Source organism: Protopterus annectens, chromosome 8.part0 (genome assembly GCF_019279795.1).
Source record: "Protopterus annectens isolate FY-2018-M chromosome 8.part0, PAN1.0, whole genome shotgun sequence".
Taxonomy (NCBI): Eukaryota; Metazoa; Chordata; order Ceratodontiformes; family Protopteridae; genus Protopterus; species Protopterus annectens.
This window is the reverse complement of record NC_056741.1, coordinates 662,996,072-663,022,565: the sequence shown is the minus strand read 5'-3', so window position 1 is coordinate 663,022,565 and position 26,494 is coordinate 662,996,072. Positions and strand designations below refer to the sequence as shown.

The 26,494-nt window shown below is 38.4% G+C and overlaps 1 protein-coding gene across 2 annotated transcripts in view; it reads right to left on the bottom strand.

Annotated features, from left to right (window-relative positions):
* The window catches only part of LOC122808972 (immunoglobulin kappa light chain-like), a 308,520-nt gene that overhangs the window by 42,338 nt on the left and 239,688 nt on the right, over window positions 1–26,494 (bottom strand). For both annotated transcript variants that reach the window (XM_044080136.1, XM_044080137.1), the window contains exon 6: window positions 7,819–7,880. In XM_044080136.1, the coding sequence (XP_043936071.1) occupies window positions 7,819–7,880 (62 nt within the window). The remainder of the gene's footprint in view (window positions 1–7,818; window positions 7,881–26,494) is intronic.

Here is a 26,494-nt window from a genome sequence, read left to right as displayed (position 1 = left end):
AGCTATGTGCATATATTGGTAAATATGTATGGCATCACTCAAACCAACAAACACTAATGGATAGTAAAACTGGCTGACACTTCACAATGTCCACAAAGTCTACAATTTAAAAATTATAAGACAATTTATTAGCCATATGTCAACAATGATAAAACCAAAAACAATTGAGCATTTTCATCCACTACTTGGATTTCATCATAATCAATAAAAATCTGAGAACTCTGGCTTTTATAATGGCCAATTCATAATTAATTGTCCAGTCAATCAATAAAAACCCTTCTGCATAATAACCTCTTCCCAATTCAGATGCTGATGTTACATAATAACAGACAAAACTATATTAAAACAGTATTACAAAGTGTTTAAACAGTTGTATTTGTTAAAAATGTTCCTTATAAAAATATAAACTGACTTAAGTTTAAGATATTTTCACAATCTATTAGCCCTTAATGTTAAAAAAGGGTGAATGGAAATGGTTTTATTTATTCCAGGGAAATGACAAGCATCCATTTTCATTTGTCATTTTGCTTTCTTGCTCCCCAATAATAACTTAATATTTCTTCCCCTTGTGTTGGTTTCAGCTCTTTCTAGGATCCTAAAAAATAATTTTTTTGTGAGAGTGGTGACTTTTAACGTGTTTATGAAGAGCACTATTCTCGTTACACTTACTTATGCTATATACGTGTTCATATAATCTTTTTCTAAAATTGCGTTTGGCTTTCCCCACATAGAAAGTTAAACATCCACTGCACTTAGCTAAATAAATCACAAATATAGTTGCACAATTGTCCCTCACCAATTCTAGTTTCTGGTTGGAATAATTATCTAGTGTTATGAATTCACCTTCCAGGATATAACTGCACTGTGGGCAAGCCCTGCATTTCAAAGTCCCTTTCTCCTCAATTAACCCACCTACTTCAAAATATTATTTTATGTTCTTCCCAGTTTTAAAGGAAAATAAAGGTTTTGGACCTAATATCTGATAACTAGCTGGGTTAGTTTCAAAATGTTCCAATTTTTTTCTTATTATCTTGGTGATTTCATTAGCTTGTGGTGAATATCAAACCAACATTGCCCTTTCATAACATCTTTCCTTCCAAGATGTATTTCCTTTCTCCTTTCCAACCCTTAAAAGGGGTTTATATTTTTACCCCACTCTTTTTCTACATAACTTCTAATGTCCTTAATCATAGTGGGAGGATATCCTCTATCCAAAAACATATCTGCAATCATTCAAGTTCGTAAGGGAGCTCCTCCAAATGGGAAGTCATCCTTATGACATGAATATATTGTCCTTTTAATACACTTTTCTTTTGTTTACAAGGACGACAGCTTGTATCATCTAAATAAGTGTTACTAAATGTGAGCTTCCTGTAGATATTAGATTTAAAACCTTGCCCCATGTGTTTAATCACTGTATCTAAATAGTTAATATTATTAAAATCATAAATAAAAGTAAAATTTAAAAAATGTGAAAAACTGTTCAGATATTCAACAAACTATGTAAAAAGCATTGCTGAGCCCTTCCACAGTATAAAGATGTCATCCAAAAACTTTCCATAAAATCTTATATAGTTCTAACATTCTGACGTAAATACTATGTTGGTCTTCCAATCCAGCATTACCAAATTTGCATAACATGGGGCATGGGAAGCCCCCATAGCCACCCCCTTTGTTTGATTAAAACATTCTCCTTCAAAGAAAATAAAATTGTAATCCAAGACCATGCCCATAAGCTCTACTGGCATAGTTATTTTATTTCTACAAAAGTTATTATGTTTTCTGAGACTTCTAGGGAAATGTTCTATTCCTTCATATCTAGAAATACTACTAAAGAGATCCCCTACATCAATTGTTAAATAAGTGAAAATCTTTTGACCATAATTCCTGTCTAAATCTCCCCAGAAAGTCCCAAAATTGGACTTCAGGGATCCTAAGGAATGTGAGAACCACTGGATGATCAACCTTGATAAAATTATAAATGTCACCTGTAAGTCTTTGTTCTAACAAATATTCCTCCAGGAGGGAGTCTATCGTTCTGTAAGCTACATTTACTTCATTAATAGAGACAGGTACATAGGTGTAGTGTCCAATAATAAATCATATATAACTCTTTTGTAGTCAATAGCATTAAAGAGAACTACACACTACCTTGTCAGTTTTCATAGTACATATAGTCTTATCATTACATAGAGTATAAAAAGGTTCCTTTCTGTTTCCTTCAAATTGGAAATGTGTTTATTTCTCTTTTCAGTCTGATATATTTCTTCATAAATGACTTTCCCCAAAATATTTAAGGTGGGATGCAGTTAGTGGTTAAAAGTGCTATTCTTTTTAACCAATTCCTTTGAACTTAAAAATTTATACTTCCCATTTGTTTGTACTTCTGCGGTGGTGGAGTGGTAGTGTTGTTGCCTCACAGCAAGATGTTCTCCCGTTTGTTTCTCGGCTGGAGTGCGGGGAGTGCCTTCTGTGTGGAATCTGCATTTCCTCCTCGCGGTTGGGTGGGCATTCGAAAGACATGCGTAAAAGGGTGTGCCTTCGTTGAAGGTCGGATGCTGAGCTGGCACCTCGGCATTCGTGAAAATCTACTGCCAATCATTAGCAGACCGGAGTTCCGCTGTGGTGACCCTAACCCGGGAAAAGCCGAAAGACAACAATAACTTGTTTGTCCTTAAAAAATATAGCTAAGTTTAGTTTCCTTATAGATAATTTTAATACAGAAATGGTATCAACAATCTCAAAATTCCTCTCCGGAGCAAAATTCAATCCTTTTTGAAACAAAGAGAAATGGTCATCACTGATATGCTGGTAAGTATAACTGTAAATACTAAACCCATTCTTAGTGTTTACCATAACTACATCCCCTTCATCTGGTGCAAGGGTCTGTTTCTCCCTTTCCATTGATTTCCATTGTAATTCTCTTGGCCAGAGTCCCTGTAATCCTGTCTGTACTCTTCTGCCTCTTTTGGGGGTGGCGATGGCGAAAATCCTGTGGCCTGTTTAATGCTGTATTGGGTAACTTATTGACCCAATACCACTATTATTGTTATGCCTAACATCACTTTCCTGTGTAAGGTTTTAAACTCTATGAACTTTCAAAGGATAGGCTTCATTTTTTCATACTTTTTAATATATCTATCTAATTTCTTTCATTTTTTTCTCAAACAATTTACTGCATTTCCTATCAATGTTTGAAAGGGTTTTAATATAAAAATTCTGTCACTGGTCAAATATGAAGTCATTTGTAATCTCTGTGTTAAGTTTATCTAAGTTCTGTGATAAACTACTTATTCTGATCTCATTAAATTTTATAATTTTCTCCATAAGTTCACACCTATGTCAGTTAAAGATCTGAACAAAATCTTGATACATTAAATCATTGTATGCCAGCCCAGAAAGGAATTTGGAAACACATAGTCCCTAAGGGACTATATTTAATTTTAAACATTTGTGTAAATAATTATTTTCAATATGCAGCTCTTTATTCTTTCCTAATGCCTTTTCTGTTTGATATATTGACTCTTTCAAAGAATTTCCACCAACAATATCCACCATCACCCCTTTACTAAAGGAAATATTACCAGAACCAAACACATATTGCTTGTCCAAAACCTTATTGAAAAAGTTTTCATCCATACAAAGATAAGAAGAATTAAAGTTTTTGTTAGTCCTGTTCATTGTTTTGAGCTTGGAGTGCTGATTATTAACTGTATTTTGATGTGACCCATTGATAGGCAAGTTCATATTGTTTGCAGAACAAGAACCAATAAAGCCATCTTGATTATTATTAGAATCAGTTAGCATTTCCCCCCAGAGCTCGATCCTTGCTTATTAAAATGTTTTATGCTTGCCAAATCCAAACTAATGGCAGCATAAGTTTACTTAGGTACAGTACCTGTTTTAATGTGTCTGTTCTCATCTCGGTTGGCTCTGGACTGCGAGGAATACATTCTAGACCAATTTTCCACTCCATCAGGATCCAAAACTTGGTTTTCCTTAGTAACTATGGTTTCAACAGTAAAGGATTCCATTACTTGCCTTCCATTCGGAGCAGGCAAAGGAGGGGAGAGACAACAAGTGCTGGTCATAAACCTGTTTCCATTTCCTGGATGACTGATGAGTTTGATCAGCCTTGTAAATTCTCCAGTGACTATGGCTAATTCAGAGCAAATTAAGTTCATTTCATCTCTGTGGATAGGGGAGAAAACCAAAGGAATAGCATCCAAAGAATCCATTGTGGAAAGTAAACAGTGGAAATGCCAACAGACTAGTAAATATGTATGGCGTCACTCAAACCAACAAACACTAATGGGATAGTAACTCTGGCTGACACTCCACAAAGTCCACAAAGTCCACGATTTAACAATTATAAGACAATTTATTAGCCATATGTCAACAATGATAAAACCAACAACAATGAGCACTTTCGTCCACTACTTGGAACGGAACACAATTTTAGAAAAATAATATATGAATACATATATATATATATATATATATATATATATATATATATATATATATAGTATAAGTAAGTGTAAAGAGAATAGTGCACTTTATAAACATGTCAAAAGTCACCCGTCATGCAAAAAATTTATTTTTGCGATCCTTGAAAGAGTTGAAACAACTTAAGGGGAGGAAATATTAAGTTATTATTGGAGTCCAAGGAAGCAAAATGACAAATGAAATTGAATGCTTGTCATTTCCCTGGAATAAATAAAACCATTTCCATTCACTCTTTGTTAACGGTAAGGGCTAATAGATTGTGAGAATATCTTACCCTTAAGTCAGCTTAGATTTTATAAAGAGCATTTTAAACAAATACAGCTTTTTACACATCACTTTGTAATATTGTTTTAATTCTGTCTGTTGTCATGTAGCATGAACATTTGAGTTAGGAAGAGGTTATTATGTAGAAGGGTTTTTCATTGGTTGATTGAAGATTAGTCATTATAAAAGCTAGAGTTATCATTTTTTCATTGATTCTGATGAAGTCCAAATAGTGGATGAAAGCTCTCAATCACTGTTGGTTTTATCATTGTTAACATATGGCTAATAAACTGTCATATAATTTTTAAACCATGGACTTTGTGGAGTGTCAGCCAGCTTTGTATGTGCATATATTATCTGCAGCAGCTGCCTTCCTGGAATGTAGCAGCATGATGATTCTAGAGAAGTAGCACACACTATTATGTCTGTATTGTATATTATTACCCTTTTACTGCCTTTTATTTTTCACTGGCCTTAGCAGTTGCAATTAATTTCTCAGAATCTCACCAACTGTGCACTGGAAGGTTAATATGACTAGTATGAATATTTTATTTTTGGCACAAAGGAATCCAGAACAGACTGTTACTTAAAATAGTTTCAACCATGTTTCACAAATTGAAGTAATATTAACTCTATAGAGACAAAATGGAATTACATGGAGTATCTTTAATGAAAAAGAAAAGTTTAATTTAGTCACAGAGTAAACAGCAATGAAAATACATGTTTTGAAAGTTACTTCAGTACATGCTGGACATTCCTTTTAAGCTGATGTTCAGGAGTGTTTTATGTGGCAGTAAGTGAAGTACAATAGAAGGCAATTAAAGTCTATTCTAACAGACACACTGTCTTTTAAGGATGCACTGAATGCCTGAGAGTGGATTCTGATAAAAGCTTTACCTATGACGGATACAATATTAATCACACACTCTCCTATTTATTACCACCTTAGCTGACTGAATACTCTTCTTCAGATAATCATTCTAATCACCCATGTCAGCAAGACAGAAACAAGATGGGTATGATGATAAATGGAATGAATCTCAATGCCCCACTGTTTTGGGTTTGCCTTACATGTAAAAGCAATCTTCAGTTTTTCCTAAATACGTTTGTTTGTTTGCTGTCAACAGTCTATATTTAACTATACCTGTGGAAACTGTATGCAGGTTGATCTCTGTAGTTTCAATAGTTTCCTTTCTTCTACTTAAGTCTTCTGATCAGTATGTGTCATAATTAAGAAGGAGAAATGTGCATGCATAATGACATACATACAAATACATGCAAATATTTCAAGCATGGGCATTAATGCCCTTCTAGTTTGTCTGGAGTGGCTCCTACTGTAACAAGAGTGACTTTTTACAGTAGTTGAAATCTGAGTTTTTTTTTTTTCATTGTCAACTCTTGCATGACATTTTGTACAGAAGGAGAATGCTTACCATTAGTTGTTATACAGAAATCCATGTTTCATTCTTCAGTGAAACTGCAGAAGCTATATTAATTACATATAGGGATTGCTTACCTGGTGTAATTAGATAACAGTATACTGCATACTGTTAATAACAAAAAGCCTTTGTAAGGTGACTAAAGTTCCTGCTAAACCAGGTTATTCTGATTACTCTGCAAAGTCACAGGCCTTTACGTAACTCCTATTAAATATTATAATTATCTTGTTTTTGCTGTAAGAAAAAGGGAATGTTGCCATTCTCAATGGACAAATACTTATAATCTGTTCAACATGCTTTTGTTTTAATAAGATTTACCTTTGCATGCTGTAATCTTTGCATTTCACCAAAGTTTTTCTTCTGATTTGGCAAAAGAATGGGAAAGGGCAACTTTTATTTGGGTTCTTAAAGAATATTGTTTGCCTTTCTAGCTTTGCATTTGTATCATATACAACTTTAGCAACCAAATTACCTGTCACATGGGCACACTGTCTACTTGTAGTTTAGCATCTAATCAGGTTATCTATAATTAGTTAGTTACAGCTGTAATAAAATCTTTTCTGCATAAGTGCACTTCATGTTTTGTAAATTTTCTTTTGCATCTTTTATTTCCTTGTAATAATGCAGTACTGATGTAACTGACTGCTGCTGTTTGTACTGCATCTTATATAATATTTTGTATATAATCTAGTCCATGTTTGTGTGTACCCTTGTTCTAGTGGCCTGGTGTGTAGCTGAAAGTGTCCTCAGATCAGTTTAAGTATCAACTTAACAAGACAGAAATAAAATAAAAAGAAAGAAAGAAAGAAAGAAAGAAAGAAAGAAAGAAAGAAAGAAAGAAAGAAAGAAATAGCTACAGGTAACTGCATGTGTAGCTTCTTCAAAAATCAAAGCATTCAGTACGGCATTATCTTTAATAATCTTATCTTTAATAATCTTTCACCCATTATTAATCACTGAATCATTCTATCCTTCAGACTCTATTAAAGCCATGTGATGCAAATGTGTTTGCTGTTATGTATTAAATGAAATTTCTTACATTTTCCTTGATTTTAAAGTTATTGTTTTTGAGAAATGTATTCTCCTATCTGGGAATTAAGAAATAAGAAGTGCATAAAGTGATCTTTTCTTCCCTTTCCAGTTTCTGTGTTTTTCTTTCTATTACATTTCTTTTTGTCTCTTAACTATGACTATGTTTTAATACTCTTGCCTCCTCTCTTATTTTAATAGTATGTTTCTACTGTGGGGAAAGCTTATATTCCTCTTTTAGTTCTCATATGAAGCCTAGAACTAAGCTATTGCACCCCATGTGCCAATGCACATTGCCTAAAACCACCTTGCCTTCTTTAGCTACTATTTGCATGATGACATAGGAAACAGAAAGAAGCACTCACTGGCCACAGAAAAGGTATAGTTTCAGTTTCCATTCAGTCCATGATTTTTTACTACAACTAGAATTCAAGCTTTGCCGAACAGCAAAACTATGAGGAAACATTGTTATTTTTTCAGAATAAAAATCATTAGTTAAGATGAGAATGATAATTTTGTGACCACATCAGAACAGACAATATCTGTACGTAAAAGTGCAAAAAAAATAACTGCATACTTTGTTCACCTGTCGTTCTGCTCTCATTCATATATAATTCTTCTGTTTGATTAGTCTTGTCCCTGAAACATATAAGTAAAGTAAACAAATAAATAAAAATAAGTAATAATTTTGAACAGTGACTGTAGCATTTGTGCTGACTACAGAAAATTCATATTTGTATCAGGATTTCTATAATGCATATCATTTAACAGAATAAACATTTTAGCATTGTATAACATGTGGTGAAATATAATTTTCTAAAAACATGAAACTTGTCTGTGAAATCTTGATAGCAAAATGTGCAAACAGGTAGAAACAGACTGGCAGAAATGAGATGGATTCCAAATAGCTGCAAATAAACCTCAAGCAACTTGTCAGGTTCAATAATAAACAAACAAATAAATAAACAAACTGGACCATCAAAAAGTCAAAGAAGAAAATGCTAATCACAAGTAAAACTTTTGTCTTTACAAAGACTTCTTCAGATTGTGATGTACTGTAGAATGCCATGGTTAAAATACTGAAGCAAATGACATCATAAGATATGGCAAATATTAATCTTAATGTTTTCTTCCTTAAAACTACATTAGAATTAACATTCTGTTTCAGACCTTGTGGATTACAAGCATGCAAGCTGATCTGCCACATATAATCTTTATAATTAAGCAAGTCTTCCAAATTAACACTTCGGGCACCATCTGTATAATACCCATATTTGTCTCCACCGACTACTCCCTGCATGTGATAAAAAGGAGTAGATCACATTGACAGCATTTAAGGTCACTTGAATTCTTGGCTTCAATTGTATTTCCACCATTACTTGAAAATATCTTTAGACAGTAATTGTTCCACTCTTTCTCTGTAATGGAGAATGAATGGATGATACTGACTTCTACAACGGGATGGTGGTTATAGCCATGAAGAGGAAAGTATTTAACAAAAATTTGCTCCATTCAACAAATGATCAACAGATAGAAGTCTTTTGAAGGCCATGACAAATTCTTTCACAAAACCCAAGGGCTGGGATGCAGTAGACATATATACCTTGCCATAAGTGAAACTAATAAAGAACATCAATAATTATCTGACATGACCAGATTTTCCAAACAGCAGTCCATGCCTGCATTTCATTATTTGCACCTTCCAGCAGCTACAGCTCACTATAATTTATTTTTATTATTTTACAAGACATTTTTCATGATCTTAGGGCATTTATAGTCACATCCATATTGCATGCAATACTATAAAACTGATATGATAAATAGTAAAGTGTAGATCATGAGAAAAGATAAACCTTGTCTTCCTTACACAGACGAGACACATTTGCTACCTGCAGGAAATGCTACAGTGATGTACCACATCCACTAGGCATTTATGTTGAAGAGTAGGATATGTTGGGCTTAACATTAAATTACAGGGAAGGAATATCCATCACCCATCATTTTTGCCAATCATATAAATGAAGTTTGAAAAGACAGCAAAATGACTGTTTATTTGTGATATCCTGTATATCCAAGGCTGTAGGTAAAGTTTAGTCACATCTCTGCATTAATTTGCGTGTGATCATTATTTAACTAAGTGATATTTGGATGCTATTCAAAAACACACCACCAAACAATAATAATCAAAGAAACACAAATTTCACCAGCACCTTCTTTTATTCCAGCAACCGCGATCTGGCACCTTGGCAATTCGCCTTCAAGGATCATAGTACAATATTTTCAGCTGTTTTTTATACTCTACAAACAGCTTAATATGACCCAATAATTCAATTACATTAAATTAAAGTGACAGTGCATCTTAGATACATTAATTCAAATATCATAGAATATAGAATAATAAATCTAACAAATTCACACAAATATACATGTACATCGCTTTTCCACAGAAACATCATATAAATAAATTAATAAATAATAAGTAACCACATTAAATAGCTATTATAAAAAGCCCATCAATCCCTACTTACTGATTTAAACCAAGGGGCCTTAGAGTCTGAAATCTAACTATCATTCTAGTTTCTAATTAGTTAGTTTCTAACTCTAATAACGTCCCAATATAGTCACCCCCTCTAAGCAAAAAAGGTTTTGCAAGTACACAAAAATCAAGCCACTATCTGAATCACCATGATTTTCAAGAAAATGTTTGGCTACAGGACTGAATTCATTATTACTTCTTATGTCTCTAAGATGTTGCTGGAATAAAAGAAGGTGCTGGTGAAATTTATATTTGGATACTATATCTGGCAGTTGTGAAACTTAAAAAAACACTTCAAAGTCCAGTATGTAATACTGTGAGTGGTTTGAAATAAAATAAAAATGTGATAGGGTCATAAGTTACTGGACATCTGACATAACATTCAGCCGGATTCACGAAACATCCATGTAAGACTTAATATGTCTTACTTGGAGGCTGCAGTTGAATGGTATGACGTCAGCATTCCATGCATATTTATGAGGGCATGCTGAATCATACCCTAGTCTAATACAGTCCATGTAGGAAAGTAGGGCGCATGTCCAATTGCCGAGTACTGCAAAGGGACATGCCCCCAGAAGAGTCAGAGTCCTGAAACTAAACACCCACGAGCGAGTCCGCTGAAATGTCAAGGAACACAACACCACACATCCCCACAGACTAAACCCACTGAAAATGTGTAAAATGTAAAAATAGCAGTTTCATTTTTTTTTTTATAATTTCCAAAATGTTTGCCCGCATCTGCGCTTGTTTGTGCGGGTATGCCCTTCGCTCAGCCACAGTTAGCAGACATTGAAAAGTATGTAAGATCTACATATGCAAATTAAGCCAAGTAGCAATAGCGTAGTGGTAGAGACATCGGCCAAAGAGGAGGTAGTCACGGTTCGAGCCCCCACAACATCATTCTCCATTTTTATTGAAATAAGTATGAAACAATCCCCTCCCCTGATATATATATATATATATATATATATATATATATATATATATATATATATATATATATATTAATAACTATAATTTAAGTAAAATGTAATGAAATGGCCCATGTATTTGTGAGCAAAACCAATGTAATATATATAAAAAAGGATCATAATTGCCCATAGCTTAGTAGCGCTTTAACAAGCTTAATATGAGTGCCCATAGGTGAGCAGCACTTTAACAAGCTTAATATTAGTACCCGTAGGTGAGCAGTGCATTAACAAGCTCAATATGAGTGCCCGTAGGTGAGCAGCACTTTAACAAGCAAAATATGAGTGCCCGTAGGTGAGCAGCGCTTTAACAAGCTTAATATGTGTGCCCGTAGGTGAGCAGCGCTTTAACAAGCAAAATATGAGTGCCCATAGTTCAGCAGCACTTCACCCAGCTCAATATGAGTGCTTATAGGGAAATAACATGTTACCCAGTGTAAGCCGTTTGCACGGAGCTGTGCAGAGCGCCAACCAGCTTACCATCGGGCAACGTTGGGCAAGCTGTAGCAAAGTCACCTTTACACAGACACACCTCCTAGCCTGACTAGACAGTAGTAAAATAAAAAAGCAATGACAAGGGTCGAACCCGGGATACTGTGCACCATAGTCAAAGTACTGAACCACTAAGCCATGACAGTTGTACTTAGAAACACAGTATTAGCTTACATATAGGAATGAATGAAAATAGAACCATGACAAAGCAGGTTTGCTGTAAGCAGATAAATATCCAAAATGACAATCACAGATAAGTGCCGGAAAACCAGCATCTATAAGCCCCATAGGCGGGAATACACACCATAACTGATTGTGGTGCCCATTTGCAGTCAGCATGGCAGGTGCAGGAGAGGGAAATAGCTTTAGAGCACAAAGGTTGGGTGTTGAGGAGTCAAAATATATGGTTTGGCTCCTAGTCCATGATCATGAAGCGCAACTCTTGCAGGGCCAGGTTCAACAGGGAGCGTATAAGGCAGAGGCGTGGAACCGGTTGGCACATGATCTCACCAGTGCCACAGGCATTCTGAGGACTGGTGAACAGGTCCATCAGCACCAACTGAACCGATGGATCCAGGAGGCCCGCCAAATGCCCAATGCCGCACTACTGAGTAAGTATCCATGTAATTAAGTATGTAAGAAATGCTATCCTAGCTTATAGTATGGATAGGTATGTTACAATATTCACTCATTTATATTACAGCTGCAGGTGTTCGTTCTGTGAATTGGCAAGCCTATGCTGATAGGCTGGCGAGGTTGCGCCACCAGGCAGGTTAGTAATTATTCTGCTGGTATTGTTATGGAATATATGTGGGACAGCTTGTAAAAGAGTTCAGTGTTGTAACCCAGCAATAAAGGTCAAATAAGCCTAGAATAAAGATTCTGCTAGTATTGTAAGATTAGATAAGTGATGCAGCCTGGAAAAGAGTATTGCAATCCAGTAATAAAGATTAAGCAAGTCTCAAATAGAGTTTCCACCTGTATTGTAATATCAAATAACTGTGTCAGCCTGAAAATGAGTGTTGTAATCAATCAACAAAGGATAGATATGTGTCGAATCCATCCTTGCAAATTCTGCCATATGAAATAAGTGAGTCAACTGGAAAGGATTGTTGTAACCCAGTAATAAATGTTAATAAAGCCTAAAATTAAGTACCATCCTGAAATGTAAATATAAAATAAGTGAAAAAGTGTGAGAAAGAGAGTTTGAAGCTACCAAGAAAGCTGTAATAAGTCTGGCATAAAGGAATACTGCATTCACTACATAATGAAATGAATGAGACAGCCACAACCAAACAGTGAAATGTCTTTAATAAAGTACAGAACCTGGACTGTGTCCGTCCCACAATTTGGATATGTTGCTGTACCCTTGCATTATGGAGATAGTATGGTTGTATGAAATGCTGAACATCCACAGTTGTATAGACCCATATAAAACAAATGTAGCAGGATGCTTTACCTGAACACAGCCAGATATGAACATATATGAATAAAAATGGAATGTATATTAATGTAGCAGTAACATCCCCATCACCAACATTCCTAAGGTTACACACAGGAAACTGTACTAATACATGTAGGGGATATATATCTGCATCTACTAGGAATGTACAGTATATGTATAGGTAGTTTAAGCTGTTAATGTAATATTTCTCCACCCTACCCTATTTTCACAAATTATGCCATTCCACACCAAACTGGGTATGTGTATTCACAATTAATTCCCATGGACATTTGTCCTGTTGGTTTATACATATCTGCATGTACGTTGATGCATGTGCCCTGTTCACATATCCAAACCTGATGGCCTGTTGCCACCAATCAACCCTGCATGCTGTTAGAATTTCTACTGTTGTTCTAAATATGCATGTGTTATGCTTGCTGCTCAATGTTCAGAGTTCATGTGTGTTTGGTTAATGGGAATACTGATGCATGCTGTTACAACTAATTTTGAATTGTGTTGTTTGTTACTAACCCAAAATACCATAAGATACTGCTAAACATAGGACAACAGGGAAGGCGGGTTCCAGCGGACCCACCTCTCCCACCTCAGCTGGCAAGTGCTCCTGGCACTAGTGCCCAGGCTGGGACCTCCTCCTCCGGCGGCCCTGTGCCACCTTTGGGTGGAAGCGCTGCAGGGGATGGGGCTCGTTCCCCCTCTGCAAGCATGGCCAGAGGAGAGCCTCCACTCACCCTCCATAGGGTCCGGTCTGTGGTGCGTAGTGAGATCAGGCATTCTGTGACTGATCCCCTATGCCAGCTTGAGGCGAGAGTAGTGCAACTCATGGGTGTGCCTGCCTGTCCTATCCAGCCCCCAGCACAGCCCCGGCCTAGGCTGTGAAGGCACAGTAGTAACTGCCCATGGGTGGGGATCTCAGTTCCACTGTTGCCACCTGTGGGCTCATGGGCTTGCGATATCCAAACATCCGTCCCCGTCAATTGTGTTTACCCCCCCTCATGTGTCATACTCTGCCCCTGTATGCATCTTGTTTGTCTTGTCTGTTAACCTCCCCAACCTACCTCCCCAAATATACCTACTTTCTGTACCTCACATTCCACTCTCACCTGAAAAAAAATAAAAAAAGGGCACTCTGTTCCACAAAAAAATCACGCCCCATACATAGCTGCCCATTTCACATACATGTCTGCTGGACATGTAAACAGATAATTACAATTGGCTGTACAACATATGTTGTTGTCCTCACCCCTCTCCCAGGGGTGGAAGGTGTCAAATCTCACTCTAAATTTCTAACATATGCACAGCTGTTGCTAGTAAAGAATTGGGCAGCTATGGGCCTTCCCTACATCCTTCCTGCACATCTCGAGCTTGTTTTCCTACTGTCCTACCCTCTTTGTGCCCCATTTTTCACCACTTTCCTACTTCTCCATTTTCTTTTCTTTAAAAGAAAATAGCGTGGGTGTTAGTAAGAGTAAACAGTTTTAAGCAGTAGTCAGCGGTTGTGGGCTTGTGTGCACTTAGCTAAGTGTAGATAAGCGTAGCTAAGTGTCACGCAAACTTGCGCAAACCCACTTACAACTGCTTAAAAGTGCCTTAGTCACTCTGTATGTCAAGGCCTGTAGTCTGCTGATCAGCAAAATAAAATACCCCTGTCAGTCTCAAACCCCAGGCCTTGGAAATACTAGACTGCATGAATTACCACTGAGCCACAGCAGATATACAAGAACTTGGTGCTGAAAGAAATATATCATGAAATACAATGAGTGAATGTAAAGGGAAAATAGGAAGGCCATTCCACAAAGCTTGTTCTGTGTATCTTTACTGGCAATTCTTGTGGAATTGCATTACATTAGTGTGATAAGAGAAACAGCCATGCTAGTAGGTAATAATGTTATAGCAGCACCTTACAAACCCCACACAGTATCAGAGCAGGATAAACACTGCCATATTTGAATAAGTAAGAGGCCAGACCTCCCAACTGTGACTGATTTACAGGGATGTCCCTGATTTGCAAACAAATGTTACCTGTGCCCCTCTGACTCCCTGTGAAATGTACTCACAGTAGACAGAAAGGTGGGGAATCCCACGTAATGGTAACTGTCAATACGTTACAGTAGACACTACTTGCATGTCAAAAATGGTGTAGAATACATATGCTCAAAATACCCCACAGTCACAACTGCAGAATATCTGAAATATATCACGGGTGTATCCCACTGATATGTACCTTTCCCTGAGGCTGGTCAAATATATACCTGAGAGTATCTGAGGCCTGGAAGTGTCAGAAACACACAGGCATATCAGCCTGTCTGCTGTTAAACACTCTGCGAATCGCTGTAGAATTACTTCCACAAGCATGCCCTTATGTAGGAGTACAACACAGAAATATCAAAGGATGTAGCCATCTTACATACTAACGACAGTATAGCAGTTCACAAGCACTGCATGTGCCTGATATTCATAATTGTTAGTACAATATAATTAGTTGTCCTCCCCTCCCTCAGGGGTGGAAGGTTTCAAATGTCACAGCAAATGTCAAACATATGTACAGCTATTGCAGTTAGAGAAATGTGCAGCTATGGACCTTCCCTACACCCAGCCTGCACATCCCTAGCTGGTGTCCCCACTGACTTCCTGCTTCCTGCTTACAACTGTTTAAAAGTGCCTTATTCACTCTGTATGACAAGGCCCCAGTACTGCTCAGTAGCAAAATAAAATACCTTTGTAAGGGTCAAACCCCAGACTTTGGGCTCACCAGACTGCATGAAGTACCACCAAGCCACAGCAAACATATAAGACCTTAGTGCTGAAAGAAATATATCATGCATTACAAGGAGTGAATGTAAATGGAAAATAGGAAAGCCATAGCAACACGTTCCAGTAAAGACAAATATCAGGCATTCAAGGAGTGAATGTAAAGGGAAAATAGAAAAGCCATAGCAGCACATTGCAAGAACTACTGTTGTATGCCAGTTAATCCACAAATCCCACAGGAAAGTACATACTCCCATGTAAACAGTGTTAGCATTAGCAGGTGTGAGTTAACATACACACTGAACACTGAGAAGAGTGCACTGGAAGAAGCAACAGTCAGGTTTCAGTACAACATGAATTTCAGTGGCTACAACACAGCCTCAGATATGAGAGATATACCAACCTTCTGACTGACACAACAGTGTCCACAGCAAACCAGCATGGTCCCCACCTTGCAAAACTGAAAGGGCTATGCCTACCTAACCTATCATTTTATAGCAGTGTCCTGAAATCACAGTGAGAACTGCAATTACCACACAGCAGGCTGCATGCAATTACTAAATGCTGGCCACCAATTGGTGCAGAGGCCATCACAAAAGCAGCCACTGGAGGGAGAGAGAGAGAGAGAGAGAGAGAGAGAGAGAGAGAGAGAGAGAGAGAGAGAGAGGGACATACTGCAACTGTTAGTGAAGGCTGGACATACATATGTAGTTGAAGGTTGCTATATGCACATATCAATGTAGGTTGTAGTGTGTGGCATTGAAAAGAGCATGCAGTGCAGGTATATGTCATGTGTTGGTGAACTTCTGTGGGACTGAGCCACTGAGGCCTGCTACAGCTATATGGCCTGAGGACAGCATAATGCATTCTGCACAACACTGTGCAATATCATTACAGAATGGTATGTCTCACAACTGTTTCAGAAGTGATATTCCCACCATGAAAGGTGGGCAGTCTATGTGCCTACATGTGCATGTATATGTACAGCAATGGATGTTTAGAAGTGTGTGTATATATATATATATATATATATATATATATATATATATATATATATATATATATATATATATATATATACACACATACACATATATATATATATATATATATATATATATATATATATATATGTGTGTGTGTACATAGATAGAGAGGTATGTATAGATAGAGATATATAGATAGATACATAGAATATGTATATACATATAGATATAATAGATACATACATATATAGATATATATGTAGATACATACATATATACAGATAGATATGAATGTCTATAGATATGTGTGTATATATATATATATATATATATATATATATATATATATATATATATATATATATATATATATCAAGAGAGTGTGAGAGAAGGGGACATGGGGCAGATGTACTGCAACAGGTGCCTGGTGACCAAGGCATGGACTGAACACCAGTTTTGATACTGCAGTACCATACCCCATTCCAAAACATGTTACCCACTAACTACCACATAGGTGGTTGCCTGCCTACCACTGGAGTTGTCAGAAGGGAACATGGGACACAGGTGTAAAATAGCCTCCCGTTTGATACCCACAGTAGCACACTAGTCTTATAATCCCTGTACATGGTACGTGTCATCACAAAAGGTGTGTCAGCTAGGGAAATGTAAGTCAGTGTGCCCCTCTACACCTCACAATGTCCTATGCAGTATGTACCTCCCATGAGAACTACAGCAAGTGGAAAGGCCACAGACATACCAAACAAAGACTGATATTGCCCTCAAACACATTCCCTAAGCAGACTGACTCACAAAACCACAGCTAGAGTGCCTTGCGTACTTCCTACACAGAGGTTACCACTGCTGGACATGCAGAGTTATGTCACACCCATACCAGTTGGCCAACCACCATGGCAACAAATCACAATCCATCCAGCCTACATGACCTAGGGCCCTAATCCTTGTCACCGCATTAAACAGCACATGCTGGAGGTACAGGTTTCTATACACAAATATGCCATACCCTGGACTAAACCACCCAGCATTAACAAACATGGCTCCTTATTAGTACATGTCATACATACCCCTGATGAATGTTATGGAGATGGGTAATATGCCCTGTGAGTCACCTTTGTGCAAACGTTTTGCAGGAGCAAGTAAAATCACATTACATGTGTCCCGAAGGGCAGGGTAGCATATGGCTAGCCTGCCCTAAGCCCAGGGCCAATAGTATAGTACCTACCTATGACACAATGCACACACATGTGTACTCAGTGCAATACCAGCTATGTGAGGTTGAATGAGTATGACACTGACTGTGTGCAAGGTCTGTAAAGGTGTAATAGTTTAGCTTGAGTTTGTGTCTGTCATGGTAGTTTGTGTCGTAGGTGTGAGGCCAGAGAAAGATGTGTCAGTTATTGGGATGCAAACATAGTAGATTGGCATATGTTGTGCTGCAGTTCCCTGTGTACGACTGTGGTGTCCCATCTTAGGCAGAAGCAATACATGTATGCTCAGTAAGTGGTACTGCTGTTGAATCCAGCTCAAATATGAACTGTTGTACTACCTGAAGTTGTAGGCCTAAACACTACAGTATGGTGTACGTTCACATTCCCTGGTAACACTTTCTGGTGTATTTCCTGTAGTCTGCACAGATTACATACCTCATGCATAGGTATCTGTAAGGAGGGGCACACAGTACTATAAGGTACACAGTTAATGCTCATCTGTGTTGTCATACATTTGTATGCTGTATGTATGTGTAATGTGTGTGTAATGATGCCTGTACCATGGCCGCAATCACATGTGTGTTACAGGGTATGTGTGTGTACCTGGCAGCATGTATACTCTGTGACAGCAGTATGCTGGCTATATTAACAACTGTGCACATATGTCAGGTAGGGGTATGGCATCAAAGACTAGGGTGGATTACCATTTAAACTGAAAATGTGCATTGCATTCATTGCATGGGATGACAATATTCTTCATCCATTAGCTTGATACATACCCCCAGTGTGAGGTTGTGCATTGTATCCCAAACAGTGTGCCGAGTGCTGGTATATACTAGTTTGTTGTATGGAGTGTGGCAGGCACTGTCAGACAGTTGTGGGCTGAGCACTGATATGTGGTATCAAACATGTGTATCCCCTGATAGACAGACAGATGCTATATATGGCAGTTAAGTGATATCAGTACATTAGAATATTAAGTGTGCCACATGACTTGCTCACATATTTTTCTTTTCCTTCCAGGGTGATGGGCATCAGCATAACCCACCTTATACAGCAGCAGAGGATCAGGAGATCCAGTTTTCCAGGACCAGCCAGAACCAGCATGAGAGGGCTGCACTGTGGCAAGATCTTGTCTGTCGGGTAAATGACATAGGCAAGCATAACCGGACATATGAGCAGGTATGCCATCACTGCAGTGATTTAATTAGACATGTCCGGCAGCATGCGTCTGATATCCACAGACAACAGCTTGCCACAGGTGGTGGGGTACCTATCTACCCCCCCTCACCAGTGTGGAGGAGCACATCCTAAGTGTTGTTGCTCCAGGCCAACAACAACAACAACATCCACAAACATGTGTCATCATGGAGGCCGGAGCCACCCAGCATGTTGAAATGGAGTGTGCAGGTATCATGCCATATCTGTAGTTGACTGTTCTCTGTACTGGTAGTTTATGTTTGTGTGAGATATGTACTGTGTGTGTAGCTGTTAACCTGCCTATTCTTCTGCAAGATTGATATTCTGAGCATAATCTGTACACCTGTGAAAGCCACCTGTTGTACTACTGTACTTTATCATACTCACAGTATCAATGGCACAGTTGTGGCCACTGTCAATCACTGTCATATCTTTAAAGGTCCCTCTGGAGTGACAGCAAGGCAGCCAATCCATGCTGGTGAGTGTGTAATAACAATAGTATTGCTAATGACATGTGCATATCATATGGAGGTGTAGTGTGTGCACATGTAACACCTACACATGATGCATGCTGTGCATGTTTGCTGTGAGACTATGCATATCCCATTATTCTCAGTAGCTGCCTCACTCACATGCAATACACAGAGCATGATACACATGTGTGGCAACACAGTACTGGACATTGTATAGGCATACCTGATACACATGTACACAACACACACATGTTTGGCATAGACACTACACCTTAGCCTGCTACACATGTCCAATTATGACACCTGATGTATGGCCACCCTTCAGTATCCCACTTATCCTCTATGCAGCAAACATAATATACCTGAGGGGTAAAGGCCTACCATGTCTTTGTGCAACAGTCTTGAACAAATAACACATTCATGTTAGGCAATGCTCACTATTGGCCACCTTACACACCCATGTAACAAGTGGCTGTGTAATTGTGGATGTAGTCATGTTACTGCACTTCAGGTACAGCATGCTAGCTGCCTGTCTGGCACACATTATTATTGTTGACTGACCACAAGAAGCATGTTGATCATGGCTCACGTTACTACATCACATCCAGTTCCACTGACCACAAAAGTACACATAGCAGTTATTGCGTAGCACAGTCATGTGTTGTGTGTGTATGTGCAAATATATGCACCCACAGCTTGTAACACTTGCACAACGTTGTTATGTCCTTGTACACATTGTGCCCCAGGGTGGAGACAATCACTGCCCAACTACACACAACCATCAAGTACATGTATACTGTTACTAACAAGGGCTGTCTACACTTGCACTGCATGTTCCTGTGCAACACATAATCTGCATGCTGACACGTGTGCAGTGATGTTTTTCCTTGTGATACTGTCACCCACCCTCAAACAGTATTGTGTATGTGTTGGATTGCAGGTGTGTCTGTGTTTGTATTTGCTGTACTGAGGAGTGTGCCTGTGTGCCTGTGTGCATGTATGCCTGTGTGCATGTGCGCCTGTGTGCATGTGTGCATGTGTGCATGTGTACCTGTGTGCATGTGTGCATGTGCGCCTGTGTGCATGTGCACCTGTGTGCATGTGTGCATGTGTGCCTGTGTGCATGTGTGCATGTGTGCTAACATTGTGTACACATTTGTAAACTGTGTTTCCTATCTTCCTCTCACAGGTTCTGATGTTGCTCTGGTGGAGTGCAGCAGGGAACCTGAAGCCACTGCTGGGGATAGTGATAATGATGATACATATGTAATGGCACAGGGAGGTGTGACAGGGTTTGTCAATGGTCAGCCAATCGACACTACACAGCAGTCAACCCCATAAATGTGCACAGTCATCCTGCCGATACATCCATTGTCACCAATGTCATTAGCTGAGGGACAGCATACAGTGGGCATTGGCCAGGGTAGTGTGGTATCATTGGCACATGCATCCCCTCACAGCAGCCATGGCCAGATTTCTGACATGGTATCACACACAGGCAGATGTCCAGGGGTTCTCGTGGGAGCATCTCTGGTTGTACTGCCCCTGTCAGACGTGCCCACAGAGGTCTTTCAACCTCGGCTATGTTCCGGGCTGTAATGCAGGCACAGACAGGTATGGAAAGGTACAACAGACAGGGTCTGAGGGAGCTTAGAGCACATCGCACTGCTATGAATGACACTATGCATGACATTGCGGCTGCCATCCGTAATATCAGCGAGGTCATTGATAGACATTGGGGGGACACATTAGATCTCTTCCACAACTACATGTCCAGGAGCCGGGACAGTGCAGGATGGTTGAGGAATCGACATGGACGTATGCCAGCAACATCATCAGCTGGCAGTCATCGCGGACGACAACAAACCTGCAGCCATTCCCATAGTGCCAGTACCAGCCCCAGCAATGCTGGGTCTGTACTGTCATTACACCATCTTAGAAGACCACGTGCACATGGCTCTGGACAGTCCCAGCAGGGAAATGTGTCTAGTCGACAGCCCACTGCTTCTAATGACAGTGCCTAGTCTGGCTTAGTACCTGATACTGTCCGTAGCCCCCTGCCAGGCACAGGTACTGTGTCCGTGGCCAGAGACAGTGATCTGTATGACCTGGCAGGTACAGTCTGTGGTTCTCCACAAACACCCGTATATGGCAGCCAAGTGGTGGAACTGTGTGCAAGCATACACACACACATAATGCTAACACCTAGGGCTAACACATACACACACACATTGCATCAACATTGCCCCATGTTGTATTGTTGTCCCTCACTACCACACACACACATACATGTCGATTGGATGTGTCATTGGCAGACTCTGGCAAACCAAGTACACACCCTGTGCATATGATGAAACTGTGCCACCTCCTGCCATCTGTAACATTGATGCAGGAACAGGATAGCATGGTGCTGATGCACAGGGTGACTACATAGCACTGTAGTAATAATATCATGTTGTTAACAGTACAGTGTAATGATATTGTTGTGGGTATATTCGAGCATGCATGATGCATTAACTATGATTGTCATTGTAGTTTTGTATACACCAGTGTTAATTCCCAAAGTGTACTGTCTGCACATGTGCCACATGGCTGTTGTGTGTACCTGTGCCTGCATGTGTTGGGGTGTGGACAGCACATGTGTGATGTTTGCAGCACAGAGTTGCAGGTGTACATTTGTGAACATGGTTAGCATGGAACATTACATGTTTTGACAGCATGCTGTGAGTGATACGGTTTCCAAATGTCAATGGTCTGCATTCTAGTACTATACGCAGCCTACATAGCCTGACATTCCGTGGTCATTACATGGTGTCTCCTCGACTGATACACAGATGTAGGAACCTGGTGTCAGTGATATCCCTGCAGTACTACACTATATGAGTAGCCATTCTTACTGAGCCCCACACATCCCTGGGAACAATACTCTTTGGCATATAGCAGTCTCATGTACATGTCAGCACACTATGGATATGTCCATCCACGACTGCAAATGCATACAGTGGCCTACAATGCATTCTACACATGACACACCTAACCACCACAAGGGTATCATACAGACAGATATCTGTTGTCCAAGCCATGCTGTATTGCTGTAACGCAACTGTAGCATTGTCATCGGCATGTAGTTAACATAGTATTCCAACAGTACCATGTAGGTGGTAGCACCCATCATGTAGAACGGGTAATGGTGTGTACATGTGGACAAGTGTTATCTTGTCTATCCTGCTGTGATATTCACATTTCCAAAGGTATTGTGAAGTCCCTCGGTGTATCACCTAAGCAAGAAGGTGTCTGTATGCATATTGGCAACAGTTGGCATACACCTACACTGGATGTCCATCACTCACAGACTTTGCTGTGTTTTAACATGTCTGACATATACTCCAGACATGAACCCTCACCCACATTAATCTATCAAAGCTTTCATGGGTGTGTGTCACATAGTTGGCCTAGGACACAGATCACTGCAGTAGCCTGCATTGTCACCAACATACATGTATGGCCTAAGGTCTGGTAAGCTGTGGCACATGCTGGCAAAGGTAACAACTGTAATCATATGAGGGAGGCTTCACACATAGGAAATTTTAAAGGTCACAGGTACATATCTGTATGTGGTACACACATACCTGGTGTGTGCATTGAAATTACTGTTATAATAATATGTCATACAATAATAAAAGCAAAAACACACAACACATTGACAAACTCACACATATCATTTGTAGGATTCACACCCCTACCTAACTATGCTATGATACTTGAGAGAAATACATTAGCACAGCATGCTATTTGCATTACTGGATGGTTTCCCTTTTCCTGCTGTATTTATAGGGTGCTGACATCATCAGTCTTACCAAAGAGGAATGTACATCTTTTAGTGTGTTATAAACAAAAAATGGCAAGAGGAACTGAACGAATTGAGGTCCACAAACTCCAAAACAATAGCGTACCAAAGTTTAATGTCCGCTTTCATCAAATGACTTCATCAGAATACACTGCATTAAAGAAGCAATACCTTAAATACAAACAGTTAACAAGCAATTATCACAAGGGAAACTAATTAAGTAATACAAACTTTAAAAACACAGTATTCATAATTCAAAGAAAAAAGACATATCAGTATCTTTGTTAATAGCTAATTTACGATACTTTAAAAAACACTTGACATTAATAGTCTCATTTAAACCTGGGGTTTTATCTGATTTTAATCTAATCTGCCACAGTGTCTATCTTTGCTCTAAATAATTTTTTAAATCACCCGCCCTAATGTCCGGTTTGCAAATTTCTAAAACAGTAAAAGTACATTTTTTAAAAGAAGAACAAACAACAGAATGTTTGTATAGAGCGTTTTTTTGGTCTTTGCTTTTAATACTATATAAATGTTCTTTAATACGTGTCCCTAAACTTCTTGTGGTCATTCCCACGTAAAATGCAGGACACACAGTGCACATGCCAATATAGACAACTCCATGGGAGTTACAATTGACAAAGCCAGGAACTTCAAAAGTTCTATCTGATGTTACCACATTGATGTAGGGACCTTCAGAAATGTATCTACAAACCTTACATTGGTGGCAACAAAACATGCCTTTCTTCCAAATTACAGTGGAACTCTCAATTGGACCATTACGTTCCAAGATTTATTTAATGTTGTAATTGTTGCGAAACACAAAACATGGTTTCGTTCCAACAACACGAACTATGTCAGAGTTTCCTTGAATAACCCTCCAGTTCTTCTCAAGCACAGACCTGACACGATTGGTATCACCACTCATTTCAAGAGAGCACACTAAGTCAGAATTAATTCTACTAGATTGCCGTTCATTATGGACATTAACTTTAAAATTTTTTGACTTATTAAGTATAGCTGGAAAGTGGGTAAAACGTTTGTTAAAAACCTCATTACCACTGTCAATTAATAAATGTTCATCATAACCTCTTTGTAAAAACATTGAGGCAATAAATTGAAATTCCTGGACTAAATCTTGTTCTTTAGTAGTCATACGACTAGCTCTAATGTATTGTCCCCTGGGTATGTTCCTAATAATGTGTTTAGGATGACCACTATGATAATGCAGGTATCCGTTGGTAAAGGTTTCCTTCCTAAAAATCTTACTGTGGAATCTATGATCTATAATGTCCCACCAAAAATGAATATGTAAAAAGTTAACTGCCAAATGCATGTCTCCTTTGGTGAATTTTAAATAACCAGGTTGTGAATTAACCTCTAAAATAAAAGCTTCAACGGTGTCGACATTACCCTCAATAATGAAAATTAAATCATCGATAAACCTACAGTAAAAATCAATATGAAATTTGCTCATCAAAGTGGGAATACATTCAAGCTCCCACCAGGCCATAACTAAATTCACATAATCAGGTGCAGCCGGGGAACCCATAGTGACACCTCTTTTTTGTTTGTAATGCCTGTTGTTAAAAAAAAGAAATTATTGTCTAAAATAATTTCTAACATTCTACAAATTGTGGAAATAACACTACTAGAAAAGTGTTTCTTTTTAAATAAAAAACTACGTATTGCCTCCACACCTTCTTCATGGGGGATGCAGGTGTATAATGAAATTACATCTATAGTAAAAATGACATGTCTGTCAGGGTCAAAAACTCCACTTTCAGAAAAAATTCTCAGTTTGTCCAAAAAGTGCCATGAATCTCTAACAAAAGATGGATCATTGTTTAATAGAGGCCCCAAAACGGCATCTATAACTAAAGAAATTCCCTCAGTAATGGAGTGTGGTGAGGAAACTATAGGTCTGAATGGAGGATTTATTAGATCCTTGTGAGTTTTTGGAATTCCAAAAATCACCCCTATTTTTGGTTCCTGCACTACACAAAATTCATGTAATTCAAAATTGATTTCTTCTGACATGAGTGCCTCATATAAATGAGAGTCTATCAAACGAAAACATTTGTAAATGTCATGAAGAGTAATCTGTTCGTATTCGACTGTGTTGTTTAATATTTTTAACATGTTAGTGTTATATACTTCTTGGTCCATGATAACTATGTTGGATCCTTTATCGCTTTTCATAAATCTAAATTTACTAGTCAAGGTCTTTAAAACTTCCAAAGCCTTCCTTTCGTCAAGACTTAAGTTATCATGAACATAACCTTTAGTTCTTAACAAGTTATTAATGTCTTCAATACAAAGTTCTTCAAATACTTTAATGGTGTGATGTAGTCTAGGTGTTTAACTAGATGGCTTAATCAAACCATTGTTAGTGTCTGGCAAATCATGCATCAAGTAAGATAAATTCAACTTCCTGGCAAATTTTTTAATATCGATAACAGTTCTAGTATAGTTTGTTCTGTTGTTAGGAACAAAATTTAACCCATATTTTAAAACTTTCAACTCTGTGTCAGTAAAAACATGTTTGGTTAAATTTATAACACTAAAGCTGTCCATTTGTTCAATCAAGCTTCGTCCCCCGAAGAATTGGACCCCAAAAAAGTCCGACTTCTAGTCAGCACTGTTGTTTTGTTGTTGTTAGTAAACTGATTCTTTTTGTTAACAGAAGAATCAGTAAGCGTGGTGCTTAATTTACGTTTACAAGTTTTATCCTTATCAATTTTGTTGGAAGAATTACCAACAACAGGTTCTTGTTGATTTCTTTCTAAAACACCACTATCTTTGTTGTTGTCAAACAATAACCTATCAACTGACAATGTAGACGCCACATTTGGAATGTCCGGACTGTCATCCTTGTCAGAACTATTTGGCGCGAAAACACAATTGTCAGTTTTGGATACAGAAACAACAGCGCTGTATGCACGCTTGCTACTGATATTAGCCACCTGCCCTTTAATGTTATTGCCTCGATAATTCAAGGCAAAGTTGTCATATGCAGACTTGTTTTGGTAGGAGGCAATATCACGTTTCAATTTTAACTGTTTTCTGTTTGTCACTTCAGTGGAATGCTGATTGACCTCCTGCGATAAATGTTGAAAAAATGTACTGAAATTATCAGCTGTGAGCTTACCTTTAATGTAAGCTTCAATATTGGTAATTTCATCCTTAAGCAAGCCCATTTTGTAAACGTTATTGTCAATCAGTAGTTTAAGGAAGCGCAAACCCGCTTCGTTAAAAAAGGAGACTAAAGTTTCAAACATAGGATGGCCCAAACCGACACCGTTCGGG